Source organism: Vollenhovia emeryi, unplaced genomic scaffold, assembly GCF_000949405.1.
Source record: "Vollenhovia emeryi isolate VEMERY1.0 unplaced genomic scaffold, V.emery_V1.0 DF939127.1, whole genome shotgun sequence".
Classification (NCBI taxonomy): Eukaryota; Metazoa; Arthropoda; class Insecta; order Hymenoptera; family Formicidae; genus Vollenhovia; species Vollenhovia emeryi.
Window position 1 is genome coordinate 2048759 of NW_011967239.1, and position 24846 is coordinate 2073604.

Consider the following 24846-nt stretch of genomic DNA (forward strand, 5'->3'; position numbering starts at 1 on the left):
CTCCGAGCATCCACGGAGAATTCGACATGACCGTAATTAATATCAGACCATGCTTTCGTACCCGAAAAACAGTATCACTCCAATGCTACTGTCTTTTCTTAGTTTAATTAATAAGTTATTGTTATATAATTTAAGTAAAGTTTGTATTACTAATAAAAGTGATGAACATTGTTACCTGATAAAAGCTAATAATTATTCCGATAACATAATAGTGTTACCTTAGCCAAAAATTGTTCAGTGTTGAGACAAAAAAGAAAATGTTGAGACTAATCATTGAGTCCAATGAGATACAAACATAGAGCTCCTACATTATTATTTTCTCATTCTTACACATTCGGTGATAGCATTTATTTTTACGACATATGCTAACGAAGTGTGCATTCCCCATTATGTGTTAAACAACATTTTCTTCCTACACAATTTTCTTAAAAATTACTCAAATTATTACTATACATAATAATTTTTGGCACATCATAATAACAAAATATTCTATGAAACATACGATTGTAATGCATCCTATTAATAATTGTATATTGTATGGTGTTCTATATCAATTACACAAATTAAAATACAACGCGGAGGAAATGTTTTAAAAGTTTGTTTATAAAAGAAGAAAAATTATTATATATTATTATACAATATTATACGAAAATTGTATAATAAAAAATTTATGATATTTTTACACAAAAATGAAGATAATCAAATACGTTTGTATAAAAGAAATCTTATTTATCGAGCAATATACTAATTACAACAATATATCGTGAATATTATACACGTTTTCAATTAAAAAACATTAAAATATTGATAATTTATCGAGGATACTTACAAAGATAGTTTTACTTTTGCGTTTTGAAATTATGCTTTATAATTGTATGATTGTATCCTTTACTAACCTTTTTAAATTCGCGTTTATGTGCCAGATTGTTTATTAGGACCATCAGTATCTCCAACCATGCACAATGTGTATCGTGAAGAAGCCCACAAGGTTGTACATCGCCATCGTGATCATGTATTTGACGAATCTTACGAAGAACTGTATGGCAAACACGATCTTGTAAGTGGGACTGAGTTGTACGTCGAACGAAACAAAGTAACCCGGGCATGGTAGATGCTTGATTGTGATGTTCTGTTCGGTGATGATCGTTTGGAAGAACACCCAAGTGGAATACGTGAATATGGCGCATATTTTGGACAAACGGCTGCCAGTTCTGGTCTTGTCGACCATTACGTGAACGCACCATCCGGCATTTTCTTCAAGACAGTTTCTCACTCGTTTCCTGCTGAACAGTAATTGGTTCACCATGGCTAGTGCCAACGTGATATTCACGAGCCATACAGAGAATCGCCAAGACTAATTCGCAGATGAAGAGGATGTAAGAAGTAAGAACCACCGCGACTCTTTTGAAGGTCTCCCAAAAAGTAGTTTGTGCGCGCGTAGAGCCTGATATAGCGTACAGCAGTCGAAAAGCGAAATAGCTCAGCTCGAAAGCGTAGTCTACAGCGTTTGTAATTTTTGTTAACAAACATTTTTTTTCTATGTGAATCCGTATACGATTTGACGCACATGAAACGATGCGCGTTCACTCGCAACTGATCGCGGTTGATCCTCTATTTGATTCAAGGGAACTCGCGACGCGCGTGCGCTTGCGTATTTGCAACAGTCTCTCAAAGCCACGTAGAATAAATCGCGTGTGTAAAAACTTTGAGAGGGATGTTGCGTGAGACTATTTTTACTTTGCAACATTATACGGAGGAAGGATTTCCCGGAAATTGCGAAAGGGTTAACGTTCCGAGAAGAAAGTTTTCTCGCAATAGCGGCGGACTTTTGAACTTTACAATTTTTCATAAGAAATTTATGAAGAGATATTGCAGAAATGTAAAAAACAGATGCGTGAGACGTATTAACTTTTTTTTTTATATTCTGTGTACCAAATAATATTCACATATTTTATTCTACTGTATACCTTGATATGAGAACAAATATCTATCGGGAAAGTTGAGTTAACATTCATTAACGATATACTTACATCTTCAATATTTAACTTACACTATTTTTACACTACTTTCATAACTGCTATTACTTACTTCTATTTTATTATTAATTTCAATAATAAATTTTTCAATATGTTAAAATATTTATTATATTAATATATGTATCGCTCAAAGAAATTTGTTGCCAATCTCAATCTTATCATTTATTCGGTAAATTGTCGAAGCATATTAAGATAAATTACAGCCGTCTTAATTACCTGAAACAATTTTTTTATGTCTAAAACATTCCGATAATCAAACTTTAATAATGCGAATTTATAGTGCTCACATCACCGAACGTTCTAAAGGACAGTTCGATGAATTTTCCGGCGGTAAATCGTGGTGGAAGGTTCGAAACGGCTGTCACCAGTGTCATATCTCGTGCCACGTTTGTCGGAAGACGATACCAGTCGAGAGTGCGAATAGTTAAGCTCACCTCATCTGCCTGTCGTAGGACGTAGACAATCGTGAATATCACATGTGCAAGAGATAGCAAGTATGTATTTATTGTAAAATGATATTTATCTATTTTGAAGCATATCTAACAAATCATAAATCGTACAACAAATTAGAAAAGAGATAACATCTTATAACACATTAAACAATTACCTGCGTCGTTATATACTCTCCTATATAACATAAAATAAAAATGTTAATAAGAACAGATACGAGAGATACTAAGTACGAACTTAGAGCCGGTAAGTTTCTATCTTCCCATTCCTAGAGAGAATAAAATTAGTCGGTGCTCGTGACACGCATTGCCCTTAAACGCATGCATCTGCTCGCTTATTATTTTTCGTACCACTATTATAGAGTATCCGACAAGACATATGATCACGGAGCACCCCACGATTTCGACTAAACTACTGTAGCGTAAAGTATTCTCCACCAGTTGCAAGAAACTAAAATGTATTTATCAAATACTCGATTCAGTAGTTGCAAATGGAAAAACATTGATGTCTATTTGTTGTTTACAACATACAAAAGAATATAAAATATAGTCGAAATTTTTCTCAATTTATTTATCGTTTAATAATAACACCAAGTCATAATTACGAAGTTATAGATATGTATACAATAATTGCGTATAATATTTTCGAATATCACTTAATGTCCATGTACATACATACCGACAAATAAAGAACTACACGATACAACGAAATACTTACTTTTGTATTCGTATTTGACGTTCGATTACGATTGCTAGTTTTGCACTGACGTTTCGCTGTTCAAATTCGCTGTCATCGGTAAGGCCCTCCATCAGTCGCATCAGGATTTCCATCTGCGCGCACGCATGAATTGCGAAGACGGCGGCCAGACCGCAAATTGTCACGGTGATCGTGTACATGACGAAACCGCAAAGAATTTGCTGGAGAAACACGAGTTCGTAGGCAGGACTGTTTTGCGGATCGAAGAAAATGTAATAACCGGCACAGGATAAGGGCCTAATCGTTGTATTCTCATCGATAATGGTGCTTCCTCTCGACAACGGCACTACCGTATTATAAGACACTCCACCGCAATACATAAATGTGCAGCACAAGATGAATAATCGTCTGCCAATATTGGCTTTGCTCAGCATTACTTCTCGTGCATCACCGATAGCTACCGTTCTCCAATCTTCCTTAATGTGCCACAGGCAGTTCCTCACGTCGTACTTGTAGATGAGCAAATTACTGTACTTGGCAATCGCCATGAACGAGAACAGGACCGGCGGCATAAATTTCAGTTTCTCGCGCCATTCACCGTCTAGGACCACGTAATAAAGAATACCCGGTACGAAGTCGCATTGTACAAGCAAATAGCTGATGATCACAAGAGAAATATTCGCGATCTTCTCGATCGTATTTGGCTGTCTGTCGGTCGACGGCCAGATACCCAGCATGCGAAGTACAATGTGACTTTGCCCGAGCACATATTTCACATCTGTCTCGTAATGTTTATTGAGAATCATCCTGGCGGTATGATTTTTCTACGACTTAAAGCCAGAATGAAGTCTCTCCTGGTAATTTTGCCGTTAAGACAACTACTAATTCCACGTTAAAGAAAGTGGATGTACAAAGAGTCGGAGATAGCCGAAAATTTCAATTGATGGATAGAGTTTAAAATCGAAACATATATGTTTGGATTTACGTTTGCGTGCGGTGCGATTTTGCTGATGGCAGCTTGACTTGTGCAGGAAGGATGCGAACTCTCGGACGATTTGCGCCGGCGTGCTTTAAAAATTAAAAAGCCACAAGAGATACAACTGCAATCGAATCGAGGAGAAGTTGCACGATTGATTTTGCACGCGACGTGATTTCTCACGCACAGTGTAGTAGCCACGCGGTGGAAACTTTGACTTTAGAACTTGAACTACGATAGCGCTTCTTTTTCGAAGGAGTAAAAAATTGCCTTCGTCGAGCAACTAAGGGTAATATACTTTTATCCGATCTTCGTTGTCATCGTTTCCATTATACATATAAACAATACTCCGACTTGTAACACGATGCTATTCCGCAGTTTTCCTTATGTCTTGCAGATCTTATTTTTACAGTAACAATATTTGTCATACTCTGAGGAAAAATAATTTATTCCATCATAAGTGCTGTACTAACACGTGCGTTACTTGTCAAACTATTCATATAATTCTCTGCTTTATAAATATCTTAAGCATGGTAGCCCTTTCCGGAATGTCATCTCATCGCGCCGTGTCTTACGTTCTCATAACGTCTCGCGCGGAAAACTCACGGAGCAAATTGAAATACGCCATTGACGTTTTTAAAATCTACGGTACAATATTCTGTTTTTAATAGAGGTTCAATACAGAGATTAGAGATTTCAAGTATTTTCCAGATACATATATTTTATTCCAGTTCATTGGAATCTCTGCTGGCACACAATATTTTACCCTGATTAATTCCAATCTCTAAATAATGAATGCAATATGTATAAAACACACACGTAATTGTTACAAGCACGTTAATCAGTCTTAATTACTCTTCGCGTTTAGAACATGAAGCGATATTACTCACGTCGGAGAACGTGGTAAGTGTCATCGGCATCATCTTTCCGGCGGTGAGCGTCACAGGGTATCGAGACATCGCGATCGGCATAAGCAGTTCTATCGCCTTCTTGGGTGACATTCGGTACCATTCGATCGAGTAGCATGAGATTCCGACCTGCTGGCAGCGCTCCTTGAGTAAATCCCCGATGTAGCAGTATATGAACACGTTGAACACGATCGACACGAGCGCGAAGAGATACATAAAAATCTGTACGAATGACTCGTTATTATTCATGTCCTGAAATTCAGGAAAAGATTATCGTATCGCTGCTATCGTGAGGTATCAATGTTCGTTCAAGTTCGCTTGAAATCTCTATAGGAACCATCTATCGTACAGTTATGATGTAATAGCCAAGTAAACATATGTTACATGAAGCGTTCACGAATTCCATGAGGCATATCTCGGTAAATAAACTGCTTACGTCAGAAGCCAATCTGAAAATTCGTATCGAACAAAGTTTCACAGGGTCGCTGCAATCTATCCTAAGATTGCGCGATTGCTCAAGCGCAATTGTTGCAATAAAGATGTTTTTCGGATTACCTCAGCAGATGCAAATGTTTGGTTATCGCGGTGGCGATTCGCTTCTTGGTTGAACCACTATTGCGTTTACCGCCGTCCACGGTTTCCTCTAAAATCGACGTTAAGACGTCGCACTGGCCGCACAAATGCGTGACGAAATTGGCCATCAAGCTGCAAATGCCGCAGAACGTGCTGTAGGCAGTGCAACCGGTCAAAAGTTGTAAGAAGTACACGATCTCGTATGCAGGACTCGCCTATGCGACAAGTTTATTTATACTTGCAACGTTAGAACACACAATCGATGTATAAATGCATTGTTAGAGAAAAAGAACGTTGCCAAAAATTGTAAGCTTATCAAACATCTATAAATGGAAAGACGTCGATTTTAGAAATAACCGATCGTGAAGGCTGACTTAACTTGCAAATCGAAGTCGCACGTTTTACCTTGGAATCAAATACGAGAAACTCGCAGGGCGATGGATGCAGTCTGGTGGTGACGTTGTTTTCATTGACCAGGTTCGGCGTGACTATAGGTAGGGCGTAGTAAAGCGTGCCGCAGCTGTACATGAAGGCCACGGAAATGATGCCAAAAGTGCGGCCAACTCGAGCGTTTGCCAACATAATTTCGCGATCTTCGGCGATTATCGCACACCGCCAATCGTCGGCCACGCGATCGACGCAGGACCTAATTCGATCCTGATACCAGAGCAGCAGACCGTATCTCACGGAGATCGTTGTCGTGAAGAGCAGCGGACATAACGTGCGGATTATTAGGAAGACGCCCAATTTCTCCTTCCATATTTGAATGATCCACGGCACGAGGGTGAAAAAAAACATGAGGAACGTGCCCATTGCCATCGACACTGCGTGTAGGATGATCTTGAGCTTCGATGTTTCATTGTTAGCCAAAGGCCAAGCACCGATCGGTTTCAATAGGTAAACGCTTATCTGGACGGCGTAACGAAAGTCCGAGACGTACGACTCGTTCTGCTTTGTTACACCGACAGCAAGCGCGTTCTCCTGTTTCCGATCATTCATTTTCAACGATGTGTCACTGCCGCCGGCCTTATCTTCACTGTCTCTGTCGTGAAATCAGGATTACGCGATTTTCTACCACGAGGCATGCGCGGCTCGTTCGATGACCTCTCTCTCCTCCGCGGCCTTCGCCCCGACTTTGATGACTTGTAATTTGCATTTTCTAATGTGTTAAGTTTTACGGAAGGAAAACAGCAGGTGCGCTTGAAACAAATCGGAAAGGGGTGAGTAGGGACGATGTGATCCCCGCTCGTACGATGATGTGGTGAAAACTTTTCTTCGAGGATAATCGTAAAGTTACTGACGATACGTGTAATTCTGATATTTTCCTCGAAAAATTCTGCGACATGACGTGGAAGGTTTTTTCCAGAACTTTGTCTTGTGTCTTGCTTAACTCTCGTATGCCTCGCTCTTATATATCATAGTTTGCGTTGATCATGACCGAAAAAATCCCTCAAATAAATTTTGTAGAACCTGAAGAGATAAAGCAAAGCGCAGTTAAAAACAGAGCGAGGGGATACTAATAATCGAGAAACTTGAAAATGGAGGAGATGCGGTGCAAAAGTAAAAGCCAACTCTATTGTAAACTCATAGTTCGCAATTTTGTTGCATTGTTCTCTGCGAAGAGAAGAAACCGTTGTCGCGGATTTGCGTCGTGATATCAACTTATAAAAATGGATAGCATTGTTTTCTGCGAAAAGAGAAAACCGTTGTCGTGGATTTGCGTTGTGATATCAACTATAAATAATAGATAGCATTAAACGCTTTACTGCGTGTGGTAATTATCGTTATTAATAAATATATTATTAATATGATTGTAAAGGTCTATTTAAAAAAATGCACGTAAATAATGAGCATTAATTCTGCTTTAATAGTTGTCCTAGAAAGAGTCTTAAGGTGACTTTAATTAATTATTAATGAATCAGTAATGTAATTGATTCGTCGTTTGATCCTTAAATGTCGATTTAATGAGCATCGCTAGATAATAGGTTTACGAAAATTGAAATGCCTAATATAAAATACATAATTACGCCAAATAGTTGGTTGTCTTCCCGTTCCTCAGAGAAATTTGTGTGAAAAGATCTGAGTGGATTTTAAGAGTAAATCATTGATTGTGCGTTATATCAAAATACCTTGAGAACGCCATATTCAAGGAAACATATGCTAATAGTACATCCAACCATCTCTGATAGAAAGACGAAATCGAATGGATTTTCGATCATCTCAACATACCTGTAAAAGATATTGTCGTGGAATCAGAACAAATGTAATTATTATAAATCAAAGTAATCGCAAATAACGGCAATATGACAAAAAAACGCCATTCAATATTTAAAGTAAAATAAAACAGTAAAAATAAAATCCCGACTTGGCCTATCTTTTCTATACGAAATATATGTATTGGTGTTATTGACGACTCTTGTTGAAAAATTCACAATCTTCTCTCCGACCTGAGAGCTCGTACGTGGTGCGTGACCATCCAGCCGAATCGTTCATGAAAGTGATCAGTACCACCAATCAGTAATGTTTCCATGTGTCTACGAACATGCATCAGGCACGCAATGTATTGTATAAAACACATATAGTTGTCACAAGCACGTTAAACAGTCTTAATTATACTTCGGATTTAGAACATGAACATTGTTACTCATGTCGGAGAACGTGGTGTCATCATCATCATCTTTCCGGCGGTGAGCGTAGCGGGATATTAAGATATCGCGATCGGCATGAGCGGTTCAATCGTCTTCTTGGGTGGCTTTCGATCGTAGCACGTGATTCCCACCTGCTGGCAGCGCTCCTTGAGCAAATCCCCGATGGAGCAGTATATGAACACGTTGAAAACGATCGACGTGAGCGCGGAGAGATACATACAGGTCTGTACGTACGAATAACTCGTTATTATTCATGACCTGAGATTCGGAAAAGGATTAACAATTGCTGCAATCAACGTTCGTTTAAGGTTGCTTGAAATCTCTGGAGGAAGATTTCTAACGTATAACATCTAACGTACGATTACGACGTAATTACCAATTAGACATATGTTACATGAAGCGTTCACCAATTCCATGAGACATACCTCGGTAAATAAACTGTTTACGACAAAACCAAGCTAGAAATTTTCGTATTGGACGAAATTTCGGAGAGTCGCCGTAGTCTAAGATTGCACGATTGCTCAAGCATAATTGTTGCAACGGAGATGTTATTTGGATTATCTTAGCAGACGCAAATGTTGGATCACCGCGGTGGCGACTTGTGGTTGACCCGCTGTGTGATTCAAGGAAACTCGCAACTCGCGTGCGTTTGCGTATTTGAAACAATCTTTCAAATACCACGTTGAACAAATCGCAAATATTGCGTGTGTAGAAACTTTGAGAGGGATGTTGCGTAAGACTATTTTTATTTTTCAAAACATTATATGGAGGAAGGATTTCCCGGAAACTGCGAAAGGGTTAACGTTCTGAGAAGAAAGTTTTCTCACAATAAGGGTGGAGTTTTGAACGTTACAAGTTTTCTTAAGAAATGTATAAAGACATGTTGTCGAAATGTAAAAACCAAGATGCGTGTGACGTAATAAAAGGTTTTTTTGTATTTTGTATACAAAAAATAACATTTATCTATTTTATTCTATTGTATACGTCGATATGAGAAATATCTATCGGGAAATTTTAGTTAACACCCATTATATGTAGTTACAACTATATACTTACATCCTAAATATTTCATTTATACCACTTTTATACTACTTTTATAACTGCTATTATTGTATTTATTATATTTTACTATCAGCTTCGATAATAAATCTTGCAATATATTAAAATATTTATTATATTGATATATTTATCATCGAAAGGCATTTGTCGTCATTGTCAATTTTATCTATCATTTATTCGGTAAATTGTCGAAGCATATTAAGATAAATTACAGCCGTCTTAATTACCTGAAACAATTTTTTTAATTCTTAAAACATTCCGGTCACTAACCTTTATTAATGCGTATTTTTAGTGCTCACGTCACCGAACGTTCGGAAGGACAATTCGATGAAATTTCCAGCGGTAATTCGTGGTGGAGTGTTCGAAACGGCTGTCACTAGTATCATATTTCGCACCAGGTTTGTCGGAAGACGATACCAGTCGAGAGTGCGAATAGTTAAGCTCACCTCATCTGCCTGTCGTAGACAATCGTGAATATAGCATGTATAAGAGATACCACTTATGCATTTATTGTAAAATGATGTTATCTATTTTAAACCATATATAACTAATCGTAAGTCGTGCAGGAAATTATAAATCAAACAACATCTTATAAGATATTTAAAAATTACCTGCGTCGTTATATACTCTCCTATATAGCATAAAATAAAAATATTAAGATTAACAGATACGATAGATACTAAGAACGAACTGAGAGCCGGTAAGTTTCTATCTTCCCATTCCTAGAGAGAATAAAATTAGTTGGTGCTCGTGACACGCATTGCCCCCAAACGCACGCATTTGCTCGTTTATTTTCCGTACCGCTATTATAGCGTATCCTACAAGACATATGATCGTGCAGCACCCCACTATTTCGACTAAACTACTGTAGCGTAAAGTATTCTCCACCAGTTGCAAGAAACTGAAATGTATATATCAATCATTTCGTTCAGTAGTTGAAAATGAAAACAAATTGATATCTATTTATTATTTATTTATCGTTTAGTAATAAGAAAAGTCATAATTACGAAGCTATAGATACTTGTACAATGATTGTATATTTTCGAATGCCACTTAATATATAATATACCGACGAAAAAAAAAGAATTGCACGATAAAACACAGTACTTACTTTTGTATTCTTATTTGGTGTTCGATTACAGCTGCTAGTTTTACACCGACGTTTCTCTGCCCATAGTCGCTCTCGTCGACAAGGCCCTGCGTCAGTCGCATCAGGATTTCCATCTGCGCGCATGCATGAATCGCGAAGACGGCGGCGAGACCGCAAATTGTAACAGTGATCGTGCACATGAGGATACCGCAAAGAAATTGCTGGAGAAACACGAGTTCGTAGGCAGGATTGTTTTGCGGATCGAAGAAAACGTAATAACCTGGACAGGAAAAGGGTCTAATTGTGGTGTTCTCATCGATAACGATACTTCCTCTCGACAGCGGCACTACTGTGTTATAAGACACTCCACTGCAATACATGAATGTGCAGCACAAGATGAATAATCGTCTGCCAATACTGGCTTTCCTCAGCATTACTTCTCGCGCATCACCGACAGCTACCGTTCCCCAATCTTCCTTGATGTGCCGCAGACAGCTTCTGATGTCGTACTCGTAGATGAGCAAATTACTGTATTTAGCAGTTGCCATGAACGCGTACAGAACTACTGGTATCGTTTTTAGTTTCTCGCGCCATTCACCGTCAAGGAACACGTAATAAAGAATACCCGGTACTAGCTCGCAATAGAGAAGCAAGTAGCAGATGATCACAAGGAAGATATTTGCGTACTTCTCGATCGTATTTGGCTCTCTGTCGGTCAACGGCCAGATACCTAGCAGGCGAAGTACAATGTGACTTGGTCCGATTACATATTTCACGTCTGTTTCGTGATATTCATTGAGGATCATACTGGCGATGTGACTGTATGATCTTTCTACGATTTCGAGTCAGAATGAAGTCTCCCCTGGTAATTTCGCCGTTAAGACAACAATAATTCTACGACGGAAAAAGTAAAGAATAAAAACTCGGGGATAACCGAAAATTTCAATTGAGTGTTAGAGTTTAGACCCGAGACACATATGTTTGGATTTACGTTTGCGTGCGGTGCGATTTTGCTGATGGCAGCTTGACTTGTGCAGGAAGGATGCCAACTCTCGAGCGAATTGCGCCTGCGTGCTTAAAAAATTAAAAAGCCACAAGAGATACAACTGCAATCGAATCGAGGAGAAGTTGCACGATTGATTTTGCACGCGACGTGATTTCTCACGCACAGTGTAGTATCCACGCGGTGGAAACTTTGACTTCAGAACTCGAACTACGATAGCGCTTCTTTTTCGAAAGAGTAAAAAATTGCCTTCGTCGAGCAACTAAGGGTAATATACTTTTATCCTATCTTCGTTGTCATCGTTTCTATTATATAAACAATACTCCGACTTGTAACACGATGCTATTCCGCAGTTTCCTTATGTCTTGCAGATCTTATTTTTACAGTAACAATATTTGTCATACTCTGAGGAAAAATAATTTATTCCATCATAAGTGCTGTACTAACACGTGCGTTACTTGTCAAACTATTCATATAATTCTCCGCTTTATAAATATCTTAAGCATGGTAGCCCTTTCCGGAATGTCATCTCATCGCGCCGTGTCTTACGTTCTCATAACGTCTCGCGCGGAAAACTCACGGAGCAAATTGAAATACGCCATTGACGTTTTTAAAATCTACGGTACAATATTCTGTTTTTAATAGAGGTTCAATACAGAGATTAGAGATTTCAAGTATTTTCCAGATACATATATTTTATTCCAATTCATTGGAATCTCTGCTGGCACACAATATTTTACCCTGATTAATTCCAATCTCTATATAATGAATGCAATATGTATAAAACACACGTAATTATTACAAGCACGTTAATCAGTCTTAATTACTCTTCGCGTTTAGAACATGAAGCGATATTACTCACGTCGGAGAACGTGGTAAGTGTCATCGGCATCATCTTTCCGGCGGTGAGCGTCACAGGGTATCGAGACATCGCGATCGGCATAAGCAGTTCAATCGCCTTTTTGGGCGGCATTCGATACCAGTCGATCGCGTAGCATGCGATGTCCACCTGCTGGCAGCACTCCTTCAGCAAATCCCCGATGTAGCAGTATATGAATACGTTGAAAACGATCGACGCGAGCCCGAAAAAGTACATAGAAATCTGTATGAACGACCCGTTATCATTCATGTCCTGAAATTCGGGAGAAGATTATCGATCGCTGCTATCGCGAGGTATCAATGTTCGTTTAAGATTGCTTGAAATCTTTATAACGTACGGTTATGATGTAATAGCCAACTAGACATATGTTACATGAAGCGTTCACGAATTCCACGAGGCATATCTCGGTAAATAACCTGCTTACGTCAGAAGCCAATCTGGAAATTCGTGTCGAATAAAATTTTTAAGAGTCGCTGCAATCTATCCTAAGATTGCGCGATTGCTCAAGCGCAATTGTGGCAATAAAGATGTTATTCGGATTACCTTAGCAGACGCAAATGTTTGGTTATCGCGGTGGTGAGTCGCTCCTCGGTTGAACCGCTGTTGCGCTCACCGCCGTCCACGGTTTCCTCAAAAATTGCTGTTAAAATGTCGCACTGGCCGCAGACATGCGTGACGAAATTGGCCATCAAGCTGCAAATGCCGCAGAATGCACTGTACGCCGCGTAACCGGTCACAAGTTGTATGGAGTACACGATCTCGTATGCAGGACTAGCCTATGCGTTAAGGTGATTTATATTTGCAACGTGCAAACACACAATCAGAGTGTAAACGCATCGTTATAAAAGAAGAACGGTGCCAAAAATTGTAAACTTGTGAAAAAATTTATAAATGGAAACACATCGATTGTAGAAATAATCGGTCGTCAACGCTGACTCGATCTGCAAATTGGAGTTGGACGTTGTACCTTGGAATCAAACATGAGAAACTCGCAGGGCGATGGATGCAGTCTGACGGTAACGTTATTCTCATTGACCAAGTTCAGCGTGACTATAGGTAGGGCGTAGTAAAGCGTGCCACAGCCGTACATGAAAACCACGGAAATAATGCCAAAAGTGCGGCCAACTCGGGCGTTCGCCAACATAATGTCGCGATCCTCGGCGATTATCACACACCGCCAATCGTCGGCCACGTGATCGACGCAGGATCTAATTCGCTCCTGATGCCAGAGCAGCAGACCGTATCTCACGGAGATCGTTATCGTGAAGAGCAGCGGGCATAACGTGCGGATTATTAGGACGACGCCCAATTTCTCCTTCCATATTTGAATGATCCATGGCACGACAGTGAAAAAAAACATGAGGAACGTGCCCATTGCCATCGACACTGTGTGTAGGATGATCTTGAGCTTCGATGTTTCATTGTTAGCCAAAGGCCAAGCACCGATCGGTTTCAATAGGTAAACGCTTATCTGGACGGCGTAACGAAAGTCCGAGACGTACGACTCGTTCTGCTTTGTTACACCGACAGCAAGCGCGTTCTCCTGTTTCCGATCATTCATTTTCAACGATGTATCACTGCCGCCGGCCTTATCTTCACTGTCTCTGTCGTGAAATCAGGATTACGCGATTTTCTACCACGAGGCATGCGCGGCCCGTTCGATGACCTCTCTCCTCTGCGGCCTTCGCCGCGACTTTCATGACTCGTAATTTGCATTTTCTAATGTGTTAAGTTTTACGGAGGGAAAACAGCAGCTGCGCTGGAAACAAATCGGAAAGGGGTGCGTGAGGACGATGTGGTCCCCGCTCGGACGATGATGTGGTGAAAACTTTTCTTCGAGGATAATCGCAAAGTTACTGACGATACGCATAATTCTGATATTTTCCTCGAAAAATTCTGCGACGTGACGTGAAAGTTTTTACTGAACTTTGTGCCGTGCTTAACTCTCGTATACCTCGATCTTATATGTCATGGTTTTCGTTGATCATAACGGGAAAAATCCCTCAAATAAATTTTGTAGAGCCTGAAGGGGTAAAGAAAAGCGCTTGAAAAGCGAGTTGATAACAGAGCGAGGGGATACTTATATGCGAGAAACTTCAAAATGGAAGGGATGCTGTTCAAAAGTAAAATGCCAACTCTATTGTAAAATCATAGTTCGCATTTTCATTGCATTGTTCTCTACGAAAAGAAACAACCGTTGTCGCGGATCTGCGTCGTGATATCAACTTATAATAATAGATAGTATTGTTTTCTGCGAAAAGAGAAAACCGTTGTCGAGGATTTGCGTTGTGATATCAACTATAAATAATAGATAGCATTAAACGCTTTACTACGAGTGGTAATTATTATGGTTATTAATAAATATATTATTAATATAATTGTAAAGGTCTGTTTTTAAATAATGCACGCAAATAAGGAGCGTTAATGCTGCTTTAATGTTTGTCCTAAAAACAGTCTTAATGTCATTTTAATTAATTATTAATGAATTAGTAATGTAATTGATTCATCATTCGATCCGTAAATGTCGCCTTAATGAGCATCGCTAAATAATAGATACGAGCACATGAGAAATGATGAATATAATATTTTGTATTTGTGATTTAATGTAGGTAAGAAGTTAATATATTTTGAGCAAGAGAAAAAATTAATATTTCAGTGGATGGCATTTGGAATAACCACATTTTTATGTTGTAAGCATTCGAATAAAATTCAAATACGCCATTGATGTTTTGCACACCTGTGAACATTCGCGAACATTAATCAAACAATATGTTTAATTTCCAGATTAACAGAAGAAATTACACTTACTTCACAGAAACTTTGAAGAGAGATATCAAACATTTTAGCACCTGTCAAAGTTGATGGACGATTCGTTCTGACCATCACCATAATTAGGCTATTGACGTTTTTCGTTGGTACCGTGTACCAGTCGATGGAATACGACGCCTCTCCAATCTTCACACTCTTTAAGAAGAAAAGTTAGATATATATCTCAAGCTCAATACTTAATAATTAGTAATGATTTAATTTTCATTAATTAGTTGAACTAATTAATCAATTCGAGTTAAACTGGTTTAACTGAAATTAATTATTTGTTTTAAAGTGATGGTCATTATATTTACCTCCTCCTTAAGACGATCGCCGATAGTTGATAAGGTAAAAACGTTTACGAAGATTGAAGTGGCTAATATAAAATATATAATTACGCCAAATAGTTGGTTGTCTTCCCATTCCTTAAAGAAATTTGTGTGAAAAAATCTGATTCGATTTTAAGAATAAATCATTAATTGTACGATATATCAAAATACCTTGAGAACGCCATATTCAAGGAAACATATGATAACAGTACATCCAACCATCTCTGATAGAAAGACGAAATTGAATGAATTTTCGATCATCTCAACATACCTGTAATAGACATCGTCGTGGAATCAGAACAAATGTAATTATTATAAATCGAAGTAATCGCAAATAACGGCAATATGACAAAAAAAAACGCCATTCAATATTTAAAGTAAAATAAAACAGTAAAAATAAAATCCCGACTTGGTCTATCTTTTCTATACGAAATATATGTATTGGTGTTATTGACGACACGTTGAAAAATTCACAATTTTCTCTCCGACCTGAGAGCTCGCATGTGGTGCGTGACTATCCAGCCGAATCGTTCATGAAAGTGATCAGTACCACCAATCAGTAATGTTTCCATGTGTCTGCGGGCAATCTCGAACAAGCAGCAGGCATGCATCACGCAGCTGGAGATTAAACTGTAAACGCCGCAGTTTGTCGACAGGATCATGGTGCTGAATATAATCTGAACGACGAAGAGGATCTCGTAGAACGGTGAGTCTTCCACCACGAAGAATACATAGTCGCTGAGATAGGGCAGAGGCAAGTGCGTCGTGTTGTCTTCTTTGACGATCTTATCCGCTACCAGTGGCATAATTATGTGATAAGGCAACGCGCCACCGTACAACAAGCCCAAGTATATAATCGTGAATTGCCTGCCGAGCCTGGCGTTCTTCAGCATCACCAGTCGATCCTCCTCGCTCTCCACATCTCTGTATTGAATCTCCATCTCTTGTAGACAGCTCTTGATGTCGTTTTTGTTGATGATCATTGTCCAAAATTTTATGATACCCAACAGGCTGAACACCTGAGCGGCTATAACTTTCATGTATCTGGTCAGGTCCTCCGCGTCGAAGAAGGTATATATGACGTGCGGAACGAGTAGAAAGCACATTAAGCAAAATGTTACGCTTGTCTGGGAAAAGTATTTGATTTTATCCATCGTAGAGTCGCCCCCGTAAAGAGGCCAGACGCCGATGGGAGTCAATAGAATTTTGGCGACTCTTTCTACGTACTCCGTGTCCAATCTATAGTTGAAGTTTCGGAATACCGCGCGGTCGTCGGCCGGCGACATGCCCGCGATCATTGTTCCACAATTATTCGCTTCGCACGTTTGATTTCTGACTGACTGCGACAAAGTGATCGCCGTGGGATCGTTGATCGGGTGGTACGCAAGTTAACGTGAGCGCTTGCGTGCGAGGAGTTTGCTTCTTCGTGGCGACTTTCAGCAAGGGCTATTCTTCTGGGAATCAGCGCAACTTCCAGTGGAAAAAAAATATGTATGATTTCATTGACTACGCAGGCGCTGTCGGGAGTTGCGGAGACGAAGGCTTGCCTGAACTATCGAGGGCAAAAGCGTACGGTGTGTAGTAGAGTGAATATATTTCTGTGCTTCAGCAAGTACACGAAGGAAATCTAATTCGAAGTGTTGGCTGGGTGTGTTTACTGCAATAAGATCAGTTGTGAATTGCCAATAGCATTCTCTAACATTTTGACAATATAAATCGAGTTTTCTAGTTATAAAAAGATTCGGTAATACTAATTTATTAAATTTATAAAATGTAATAAATTCTCAGAACTATTCGACTCAAATAGTATTAAAAGTATCTTCATGATAATAAATAACGTTGCTTTTCTATGCAGTCCTGAATTCTGATAAAAATAAGTACGATATACAAATCTTAATAACTGATGTCACGAGATGCAAGACGATATTAATATCTGCAGTTACATCAATGTAAGCTTTATGGCGAATTCAACTGGCATTCTCTGCTTCAACATTTTTAACAGCGTCAGGTCATATCTCGGTAAGTTATTTTATTGAAACTTTTCTTGCGCAGGCAAATTGCGCCTGATAATTTGGGATGATTGTAGAACGTAGTATTACTTACGATTTATGTTTTATAAAACTTGAGGAAAGGAAGAAGTTTCGGGAAGGGAAAAATAATGATGCCGCAATAAGAGTTCTAGACAAAGAACGAATGTACATTACGCAATTGCGAAGTTAGACGCTAGATGTTATAACTCGTAGAGTAATTCAAATAATTTTTTTTCGGAGAAAAGACAGAATCATGGATGAGACATTGCACATAGAAATTGCCTGACGTGTACTGTTCAAATGATTATTAGTAATATGATTTATTGTTCGACAGAGAGGTGTTTCGCTGACATTAAATAAGAAGAATGCGCGAGATATATCTCACACAGTGACGGTAACAGCGTGGCATTTCTTATATATAAGCATTCGATAGTTTATGCGGTAATACTTAAAAACTTATGCAGTCATTGCTCGTATGAAATTAAAGTACGCCGCTGACGTTTTGCAAACCTGTAACGTGCATATTACATTTTATTAGCGGATATTTGTATTGAGTTTTAGATGAACGTTATATAGCAGGCAGTTACCTCGCAGAATCCTTGAAGGGAGAGATCGAATATTTTTGCGGCCGTCAAAGTTGATGGGCGGTTTGATCTGAGCATCACTAGAATTAAATTTCTCACAATTTTTGTCGGTAAATTGTACCAGTCGATAGAATACGACGATTCTCCTATCTTCTCGCTCTTCGTGAAAGGAACAAATAAATCGATCGATCGATTAATTCACTATATTACTTCCGTTATATTATCATTATTGCTTTCAGTATTTAAGTTCGATCGATTTTCACTTGTTTGTAATTGCGATGGATGTGTGTTGCAAGATATGTTATAAATTATAAATTGTCTAATATCAATTATTATAAATTGTGAAATGTACCTCTTCTTTAAGGCGATCGCCGATAGCTGATATAATATAAACGTTTACAAATATTGACGTCATTAGAACAAAATATGTACCCATAGGTAAAATCTTTCCGTCTTCCCATTCCTGAAATAAATTTGCATAAATGTAAGTTCGCAGAATTTCATCTCCATTTTCTTCTGATATTTCTGATTAGAGATACCTTGAGGACTCCGAATTCTAGAAAGCATATAATAATAGTACATCCAACCATCTCGCATAAAAAGACGATATTTAATGATTTCTCAATCATCTCTGAAAATCTGCAACGTATGCAGTGAACGCAAATAAAACTGATGTAAATTACATAAATGCCTTTTTTTATCCTTTAAAGATACGATGGGGAGATTGATGGCAAGACTAATATGAGGCACAAATTAAGACTTTCTCACTTGATTGCTTGCATGTGATGTTCGATTATTTTTCCAAGTCGCTCACGGACATTGTCGGTCCCGGCGTCGAGGACCGTTTCCATCTGCCTGCGTACGACCTCGAACAAACAGCAACTGTGCATCACGCAGGTGGCAATTAAGCTGTAAACGCCGCAGTTCGTGGAGAGGATGATGCTGCTGATCAGGATCTGCGAGACGAAGATAATCTCATAGAGCGGCGAGTCCTCCACCACGAAGAAAATGTAGTCGCTGAGGTACGGCAGGGGTATCTGCGTTGTATTATCCTCCTTGACGATTCTGTCAGCCAACAGCGGCATAATTATGTGATAAGGCAGCGCGCCGCCGTACGATAGCCCCAAGTACGTCACCGTGAAGAGTCTGCCGATCTTGGCGCACTTCGTCATCACCAACCGGTCCTCCTCGCACTCCACGTCCCTGTATTGGATTTCCATTTGCTGCAGGCAGTATCTAATCCCTTCCCTGTTGATGATCATCGTCCAGAATTTAATAATGGCGAGCAGGCTGAACACCTGGGCGGCTATGACCTTCATGTATCTGGTCAGGTCCTCCGCGTCGAAGAAGGTGTATATGACGTGCGGGACGAGCAGAAAGCACATCAGGCCGAATATCGCGCCTGTCTGGGCGTAATTCTTGATCTTGTCGGACGTGGAGTTGCCTCGGTATAGCGGCCAGATACCGACGGGTGTTAATAGGGTCTTGGCTACCTTCATCACGTACTCAGTATCGGCCTTATAATTATCATTTCGAAATAGCGTAAAGTCTCCCGTCGACATCGCTCTCGAAATTTTTGGTTTGCAATTTTTTCCTATGGACGTTGCGCTAAAATTTCCAACGACTGACGAGCGTGCTCTCCTGCGACGAGAGCCCCCCAGCACTTGCGTGCGTAATTCGTACCTCTTTGCGATGATTTTTTGCGGACAATCTGCGAGAATCGTTCAAAGTTTTAATGGCGAGGAAAACGCATGCAATTTCAGCGGCAACGCATGCGCTGTGCGGGCGGTAGCTTCGGCCTCTTCGAGTGGGAGCTTTATTCTTTCACGTCGTCCGAAGGAGCGGAGTTCTCGTCGGTGGATAGCCATCCAGAGCGTGAGTAGATTCGTGCGAATCAAACGGGCTTTGGCATATCGGTGGTTATTTGATAACAAATATATTATTGGATTTCAAATATCCGTTGTATCTCTTAAGTTTGAGGAAATGACGTAACATCGTGGACATTTTCTCAGTATATGCATTCGAACAGTGATTCGAGGAGCACTCCACGTATCTATCGATAAGATGCCACACTTTTTTTTATACCCTATACGAAGAGCGGCGAGGCGATTTGCGCAGATCGTTAAAGTAATAGTCGTGGTAGACTCGACGGTCGCGTCAGTGATCCCACCATGCCGAACGATCGGGGTAATGAGTGTTTAACATCGAGATTTATATGAACATCGAAATCCGCTTGTGCGACTTTTCCAGGCAGAATATGGAGGCTGCAGGAGAACACGATGACGATGCTCATGGCGGAGATCGTTGGCACGAGTATCCTCTTGTTCGTCGGTTGCATGGGATGTGTCGGTGCCATGGGGCCCGCGCCACCTCCGCTGCTGCAAACTGCACTCACCTTCGGTCTGACGGTGAATCTCGTAATTATGGTACGTGTTGTCGCATCATTCGTTATATCCTCAAAACGATATAAACCAATTGTTTCGTAAGTGCACTTTTTGCGCTGAACACATTTAATATTCACCAAACATGCATTCATCTGCGATATAAGTTCCACGTGAGCTTACAATATCGACGAAGTTAAATTCTGTTGGTTGGAATTTATGAGAAATATAGAGGAAAGTTCTGTATCATGAGATGGGATTCTACTACGAGATAGTAGGTTTTCAACGTCCACATTCAATCGCAAATCTTTTTTCGTAACAATTACGCGATCTAACAATGAATTTTCCACTAAACAGATTTCACTGCAAGGGCAATAAATTCATGGTGGAACCAACAGGTGATGTCTATTAATATAGCAGAAACTTAGCTATCTCATATCAGGAGCCTATCTCATAATAGAGGACTTTCCTCCATATATATTATACTTTTTTACAAGGTTTATCGTGTTTCGCGTACGAAATTTCACTCGCCGATATTTCTTAGATAATAGGACACGTAAGTGGCGCTCATCTTAATCCGGCTATCACCATCGGTGCAGTCATCATGGGCATGAAATCAATTTCAACCGGCGTGCTTTACATCTTGGCGCAACTTCTCGGCGCCACCGTGGGATATGGAACTCTAAAAGTGCTGCTTTTATTACGTTATTATTACAGTACACCGAATATGTTTCAACGAGAAACGATAATCTGTTATATTCCTGCAGTTGATAACGCCGGCGGAATTGTTCAACGACGGGAACCCGAACTCGACCGTCAGCGTTTGCATGACAGTTGTACACCCGGGGCTCAGCGCCGTGCAAGCATTATTAATTGAAGCGTTTTGCACGAGTTGCTTACTTTGTGCGGCTTGTGCCACGTGGGATCCACGATGCGCTCACACTACGGATTCGGTCGCTCTCAAATTCGGCCTCTCGGTCGCTACCCTTTCCTTCGCAGCGGTAACATTTAACAATACGAGTTTCTACATTATTAACAATATTATTATCATCGATGCATCAATTATTCTGCTTCTCTATATTTTTTACTATAAAAGGTGTATCCTGTGTATAATCTAATGAACTTCAATAAAATTTAGCATCACATAGATGTCAATTCATATAAAAGAAACGTGACAAAGTACATAAAAGTAACGAATAATCTTTTCACAGTGAAAAAAATTAGTAATTTATTATTTTCTATCTCTTCAGGGCCCTTATACAGGGTGCAGTATGAATCCCGCTCGAACATTTGGGCCTGCATTTTGGAATAGTGCTTGGCAGGATCATTGGGTAAGTTGGAAATAAAAATTGTATTTGATATATTTGTAATGTTATAATGTAGATAAAAGCAAGAAAATTTATATCCACGATTCTTAAGACTCTGATTTTGCAGATTGACAATATTGCACTTTATTATTTTAGTTGACTCAGATTATACGGGATATATAAAAGTACGATTAAATTAATCTGTTCTTAATCAATTATAAGAACTTTCATAAAACTACATACCTGATATGCGATAACACACGAATAAGCCACTCGATTGTGGCACACATAACAAAATTATCTTTAATGACATATCAGCTTATTTAAACGTCACGTATCGAGTATTTTTCTTAATTCAGTGACAATATCGAGATTAAATCAATGTAATATACCGTCGTCTTTAAAAGTGAAACTTTAGTATTTACGAACAAGAGTTAATACAAAAATAAAATAATTTTTTGCGTTTAAATCAATGTCTTTTCAAACGTCTGGCAAATTGTTTAATTTTTTTTTTTTAATTAGATTTATTGGGTTGGTCCTATTTTGGGAGCTTTACTTGGAACATATGCCTATCAAGTGCTGTTTACAGAAAACCGTCAAAGCAAGAAAGAATCTATTTGTGTAAGAGATAAACAGTCGGTCAACGTGTTACCACACTCGAATAATGCAATCATGTAATATAAATAGTAGGCTTTATAATTTGTTGTGCAATCCGTAAATGACGATGTAGTATAATATTCAAATTGTTAATACTTTTTACATGATAAACAATTATATAATTATATTTATTACGAGCCACGTTCACGTTCCTTAGTTTATCATCTATTGGTCATGTTTCCTTCAGAGTCATTTCCAGTTGTACAATACTAGATGGCAGGTGTAAGTCGACGATAATCTAAATATAATAATTCTTTTTCTCATTTATTTAACTTTAACATTGGATCCACTTAAAAGTTAAAATCGAACGTTTATGCTTTATTCTAATATAATGTAATTAGTCCCGGCTTTGTCTAATATTTCTGATGTTTGTAAAAGTGTAATTTATTTATTCGTATTATCCAATAAACAGAGATTACTATGATATAAATCTTTGCAGCAAAGAAGTCTATTGATTATATATTATAAATTATTTACTATAGTATATAATTGCTTAATATCGATTGCAGTACATTGAGTACGTACGAATCAGCTGTAGACAAAGAAGATCTGCGCCGCGTTAGCTGCGCAGTGTTTCTATTATATTTGTCAGCGAGAAAAGGAATGATATAGTTATCAATTTTTTTCAGTCTATTTTTCTAGTTTCTTCAAAATTACCTTCGTTATGTTTGAAGGTACAATTCTTTTTGCCTCAAAAATAGAACATTATCCGAGTGGGTAAAATCTAATGTAGTCGCAGTGCACCTTGTGGATACTTTTAAAATATTAAAGACTCTCGTGCTGAGTCCTGCATTATTTTTAACTCCTTCACTATTAGAATTTTATTTCTTCTCTCGACGCGAAGGTCTAAACGTTGAAGCTTAAAGCTTAAACATGTATTGCACATATACACTTATACGCTCTGACGTTTGACTACTGTGAAATAGATAAGAATGCAGCAATTGCATTTATATATTTTTGCTATCATTTAATTATATATTGCTATATAAATTCGCAGAAGATAATACCACGAACTAATGATATTGAAGGATTTGAATTTCCTTCGAAAATGTGTGTTATTTGTTATTACGTTGTTCCTGTTCGTACAAATGTATTCAGTATCGCAATACAAGCCAGCACATGAGTACACTTTTATCAACTGAAATAAAATATAAATTAAAATATAGTCTAGCGTGTGTTAATTTAATGCTATTTCAACGAAAGTAACGTATTTTTAAAACGTATTTTCGCGAATGATCCGCGACGATGATTCCCATGACAGTTCGCAACGGCAGGATTGCGTAATCTCGCTGTAATTTATTCGGTGGATACGTTGAATTTGCAATGGCCGGGCAAAAACATCGTAACCGGCGAAGGTTCATCAACCTTCACCTAGCGACACACTCTCGCCGGCTGGGACTTGGTCACGGATGCGATCGATAGCGGGGCGTTTCGTCGACGTTTCTCGAAACGCGCGTCCCAGGCTACACGCACACCTGCGTACGTCCCGGGGTTCGAAAACGCCCATGTCGCTCCAGTGGAAAAAGTATATCTAGCAGCATTGTGCTACAAGTGTCACGGGGCAGATCGTTGCGAACCGGCTCGCCGCTGGACCGGTTGGCCGGCCGCCGCGCGACCGGAATCCGGGATTTTGAGACCCGAGTCCGCCGGTGTATCCCGGCTGCAACATCATCCTCGACGTGACTGCCGAGTTCAAGGTCGCGCGGTACCGGCGAGGCAACTAAAATTAGTCCAGCGGCCAGGCAGGTTACCCGTGCGCTCGGGGAAGCACGACGCCGCGGACGACGGGAGTTCGTTATTTATGTAGCGAGCTGATGAGGGTAAACCGCGGTGCCGCGATGGCGAGAGGAAAGCTTTACAGCGGGGTCTCTCTCTCTCTCCCCGGGGGAGAGAATATTGCGACGTAGCGCCCTTTCTTTTCTCTCGGCGGATCGAACTTCTGCGCGGCGCTCGATTAGGGTGGGGCGATTTTCGCCCCTGTTGCGTAATAGTCGTTCAATCCTTGCTATCCTACGACGGAGTATGAACAAGTCGTTGGGTTTAATATAGATGACGGTGCGAAGGAGACTGTCTAACTTTACACAAGCTGTTCTTTATTCCGCCACGTAAGCTGTGTAGTCTGTTGGAAAAAAAAAATACTTGAGTTAATCTACGATTATAGCGCGAGGCTGCTTTAATTTACACGTGGACATTAATAGAGTCGCAACAATTATAATGCACTTTTTTTTTATAACTTGCGACGAAGCTGCATTAATCTTTATTAGGTAATTTCCATTTTTATCGCCGGTGACACAATCGCGAGGAGGAAAATAATGCATGTAACGTATAATCGATGCGTTTATTTTGCCGGATTCGACACGGCAAACATTTGCGCACTTTCTATACGTTATATCTATAACTCGCTTCGTGCATCTATCGATTAGCTGCTGCA

The 24846-nt window shown here is 39.4% G+C and overlaps 7 protein-coding genes across 8 annotated transcripts; 1 reads left to right on the forward strand and 6 right to left on the reverse strand.

Moving 5' to 3' along the window:
• Window positions 1-2157: 2157 nt before the first annotated feature.
• LOC105568841 (putative odorant receptor 92a) lies at window positions 2158-4151 on the reverse strand. The gene is made up of 5 exons (XM_012024823.1): window positions 3204-4151; window positions 2837-2936; window positions 2644-2754; window positions 2324-2479; window positions 2158-2252 (listed from the first exon to the last, which is right to left on the reverse strand). Exons 1-5 carry the CDS (start codon window positions 3986-3988, stop codon window positions 2199-2201), a joined length of 1206 nt encoding a protein of 401 aa, XP_011880213.1. The 5' UTR covers window positions 3989-4151; the 3' UTR covers window positions 2158-2198.
• Window positions 4152-4588: 437 nt separating this feature from the next.
• On the reverse strand, window positions 4589-6671 carry LOC105568843 (odorant receptor 82a-like). The gene is made up of 5 exons (XM_012024827.1): window positions 6045-6671; window positions 5622-5854; window positions 5416-5515; window positions 5049-5318; window positions 4589-4801 (listed from the first exon to the last, which is right to left on the reverse strand). Exons 1-5 carry the CDS (start codon window positions 6636-6638, stop codon window positions 4730-4732), a joined length of 1269 nt encoding a protein of 422 aa, XP_011880217.1. The 5' UTR covers window positions 6639-6671; the 3' UTR covers window positions 4589-4729.
• Window positions 6672-9464: 2793 nt separating this feature from the next.
• On the reverse strand, window positions 9465-11379 carry LOC105568922 (odorant receptor 4-like). Its single transcript, XM_012024998.1, has 4 exons — window positions 10458-11379; window positions 10148-10247; window positions 9958-10068; window positions 9465-9801 (listed from the first exon to the last, which is right to left on the reverse strand). The coding sequence occupies exons 1-4, from the start codon at window positions 11240-11242 to the stop codon at window positions 9622-9624; spliced, it is 1176 nt and encodes a 391-aa protein (XP_011880388.1). The 5' UTR covers window positions 11243-11379; the 3' UTR covers window positions 9465-9621.
• Window positions 11380-11843: 464 nt separating this feature from the next.
• LOC105568842 (odorant receptor 45b-like) lies at window positions 11844-14362 on the reverse strand. 2 transcript variants are annotated; one of them, XM_012024826.1, is made up of 5 exons: window positions 13287-14362; window positions 12863-13095; window positions 12657-12756; window positions 12302-12571; window positions 11844-12056 (listed from the first exon to the last, which is right to left on the reverse strand). In XM_012024826.1, exons 1-5 carry the CDS (start codon window positions 13878-13880, stop codon window positions 11985-11987), a joined length of 1269 nt encoding a protein of 422 aa, XP_011880216.1. In that variant the 5' UTR covers window positions 13881-14362; the 3' UTR covers window positions 11844-11984. The 2 variants fall into 2 exon arrangements, with proteins under 2 accessions (XP_011880216.1, XP_011880215.1); XM_012024825.1 differs by lacking the exon at window positions 11844-12056 and adding an exon at window positions 12073-12197.
• Window positions 14363-14733: 371 nt separating this feature from the next.
• LOC105568844 (putative odorant receptor 92a) lies at window positions 14734-16911 on the reverse strand. The gene is made up of 5 exons (XM_012024828.1): window positions 15946-16911; window positions 15628-15727; window positions 15442-15552; window positions 15128-15283; window positions 14734-15056 (listed from the first exon to the last, which is right to left on the reverse strand). The coding sequence occupies exons 1-5, from the start codon at window positions 16752-16754 to the stop codon at window positions 15003-15005; spliced, it is 1230 nt and encodes a 409-aa protein (XP_011880218.1). The 5' UTR covers window positions 16755-16911; the 3' UTR covers window positions 14734-15002.
• Window positions 16912-17791: 880 nt separating this feature from the next.
• On the reverse strand, window positions 17792-20070 carry LOC105568846 (odorant receptor 49b-like). The gene is made up of 5 exons (XM_012024830.1): window positions 18839-20070; window positions 18610-18709; window positions 18423-18533; window positions 18074-18229; window positions 17792-17996 (listed from the first exon to the last, which is right to left on the reverse strand). The coding sequence occupies exons 1-5, from the start codon at window positions 19630-19632 to the stop codon at window positions 17943-17945; spliced, it is 1215 nt and encodes a 404-aa protein (XP_011880220.1). The 5' UTR covers window positions 19633-20070; the 3' UTR covers window positions 17792-17942.
• An 86-nt stretch (window positions 20071-20156) lies between these two features.
• Window positions 20157-23577, forward strand: LOC105568845 (aquaporin-like). Its single transcript, XM_012024829.1, has 6 exons — window positions 20157-20257; window positions 20321-20496; window positions 20996-21139; window positions 21219-21452; window positions 21702-21782; window positions 22281-23577. Exons 1-6 carry the CDS (start codon window positions 20242-20244, stop codon window positions 22434-22436), a joined length of 807 nt encoding a protein of 268 aa, XP_011880219.1. The 5' UTR covers window positions 20157-20241; the 3' UTR covers window positions 22437-23577.
• The last annotated feature ends 1269 nt before the right edge of the window (window positions 23578-24846 follow it).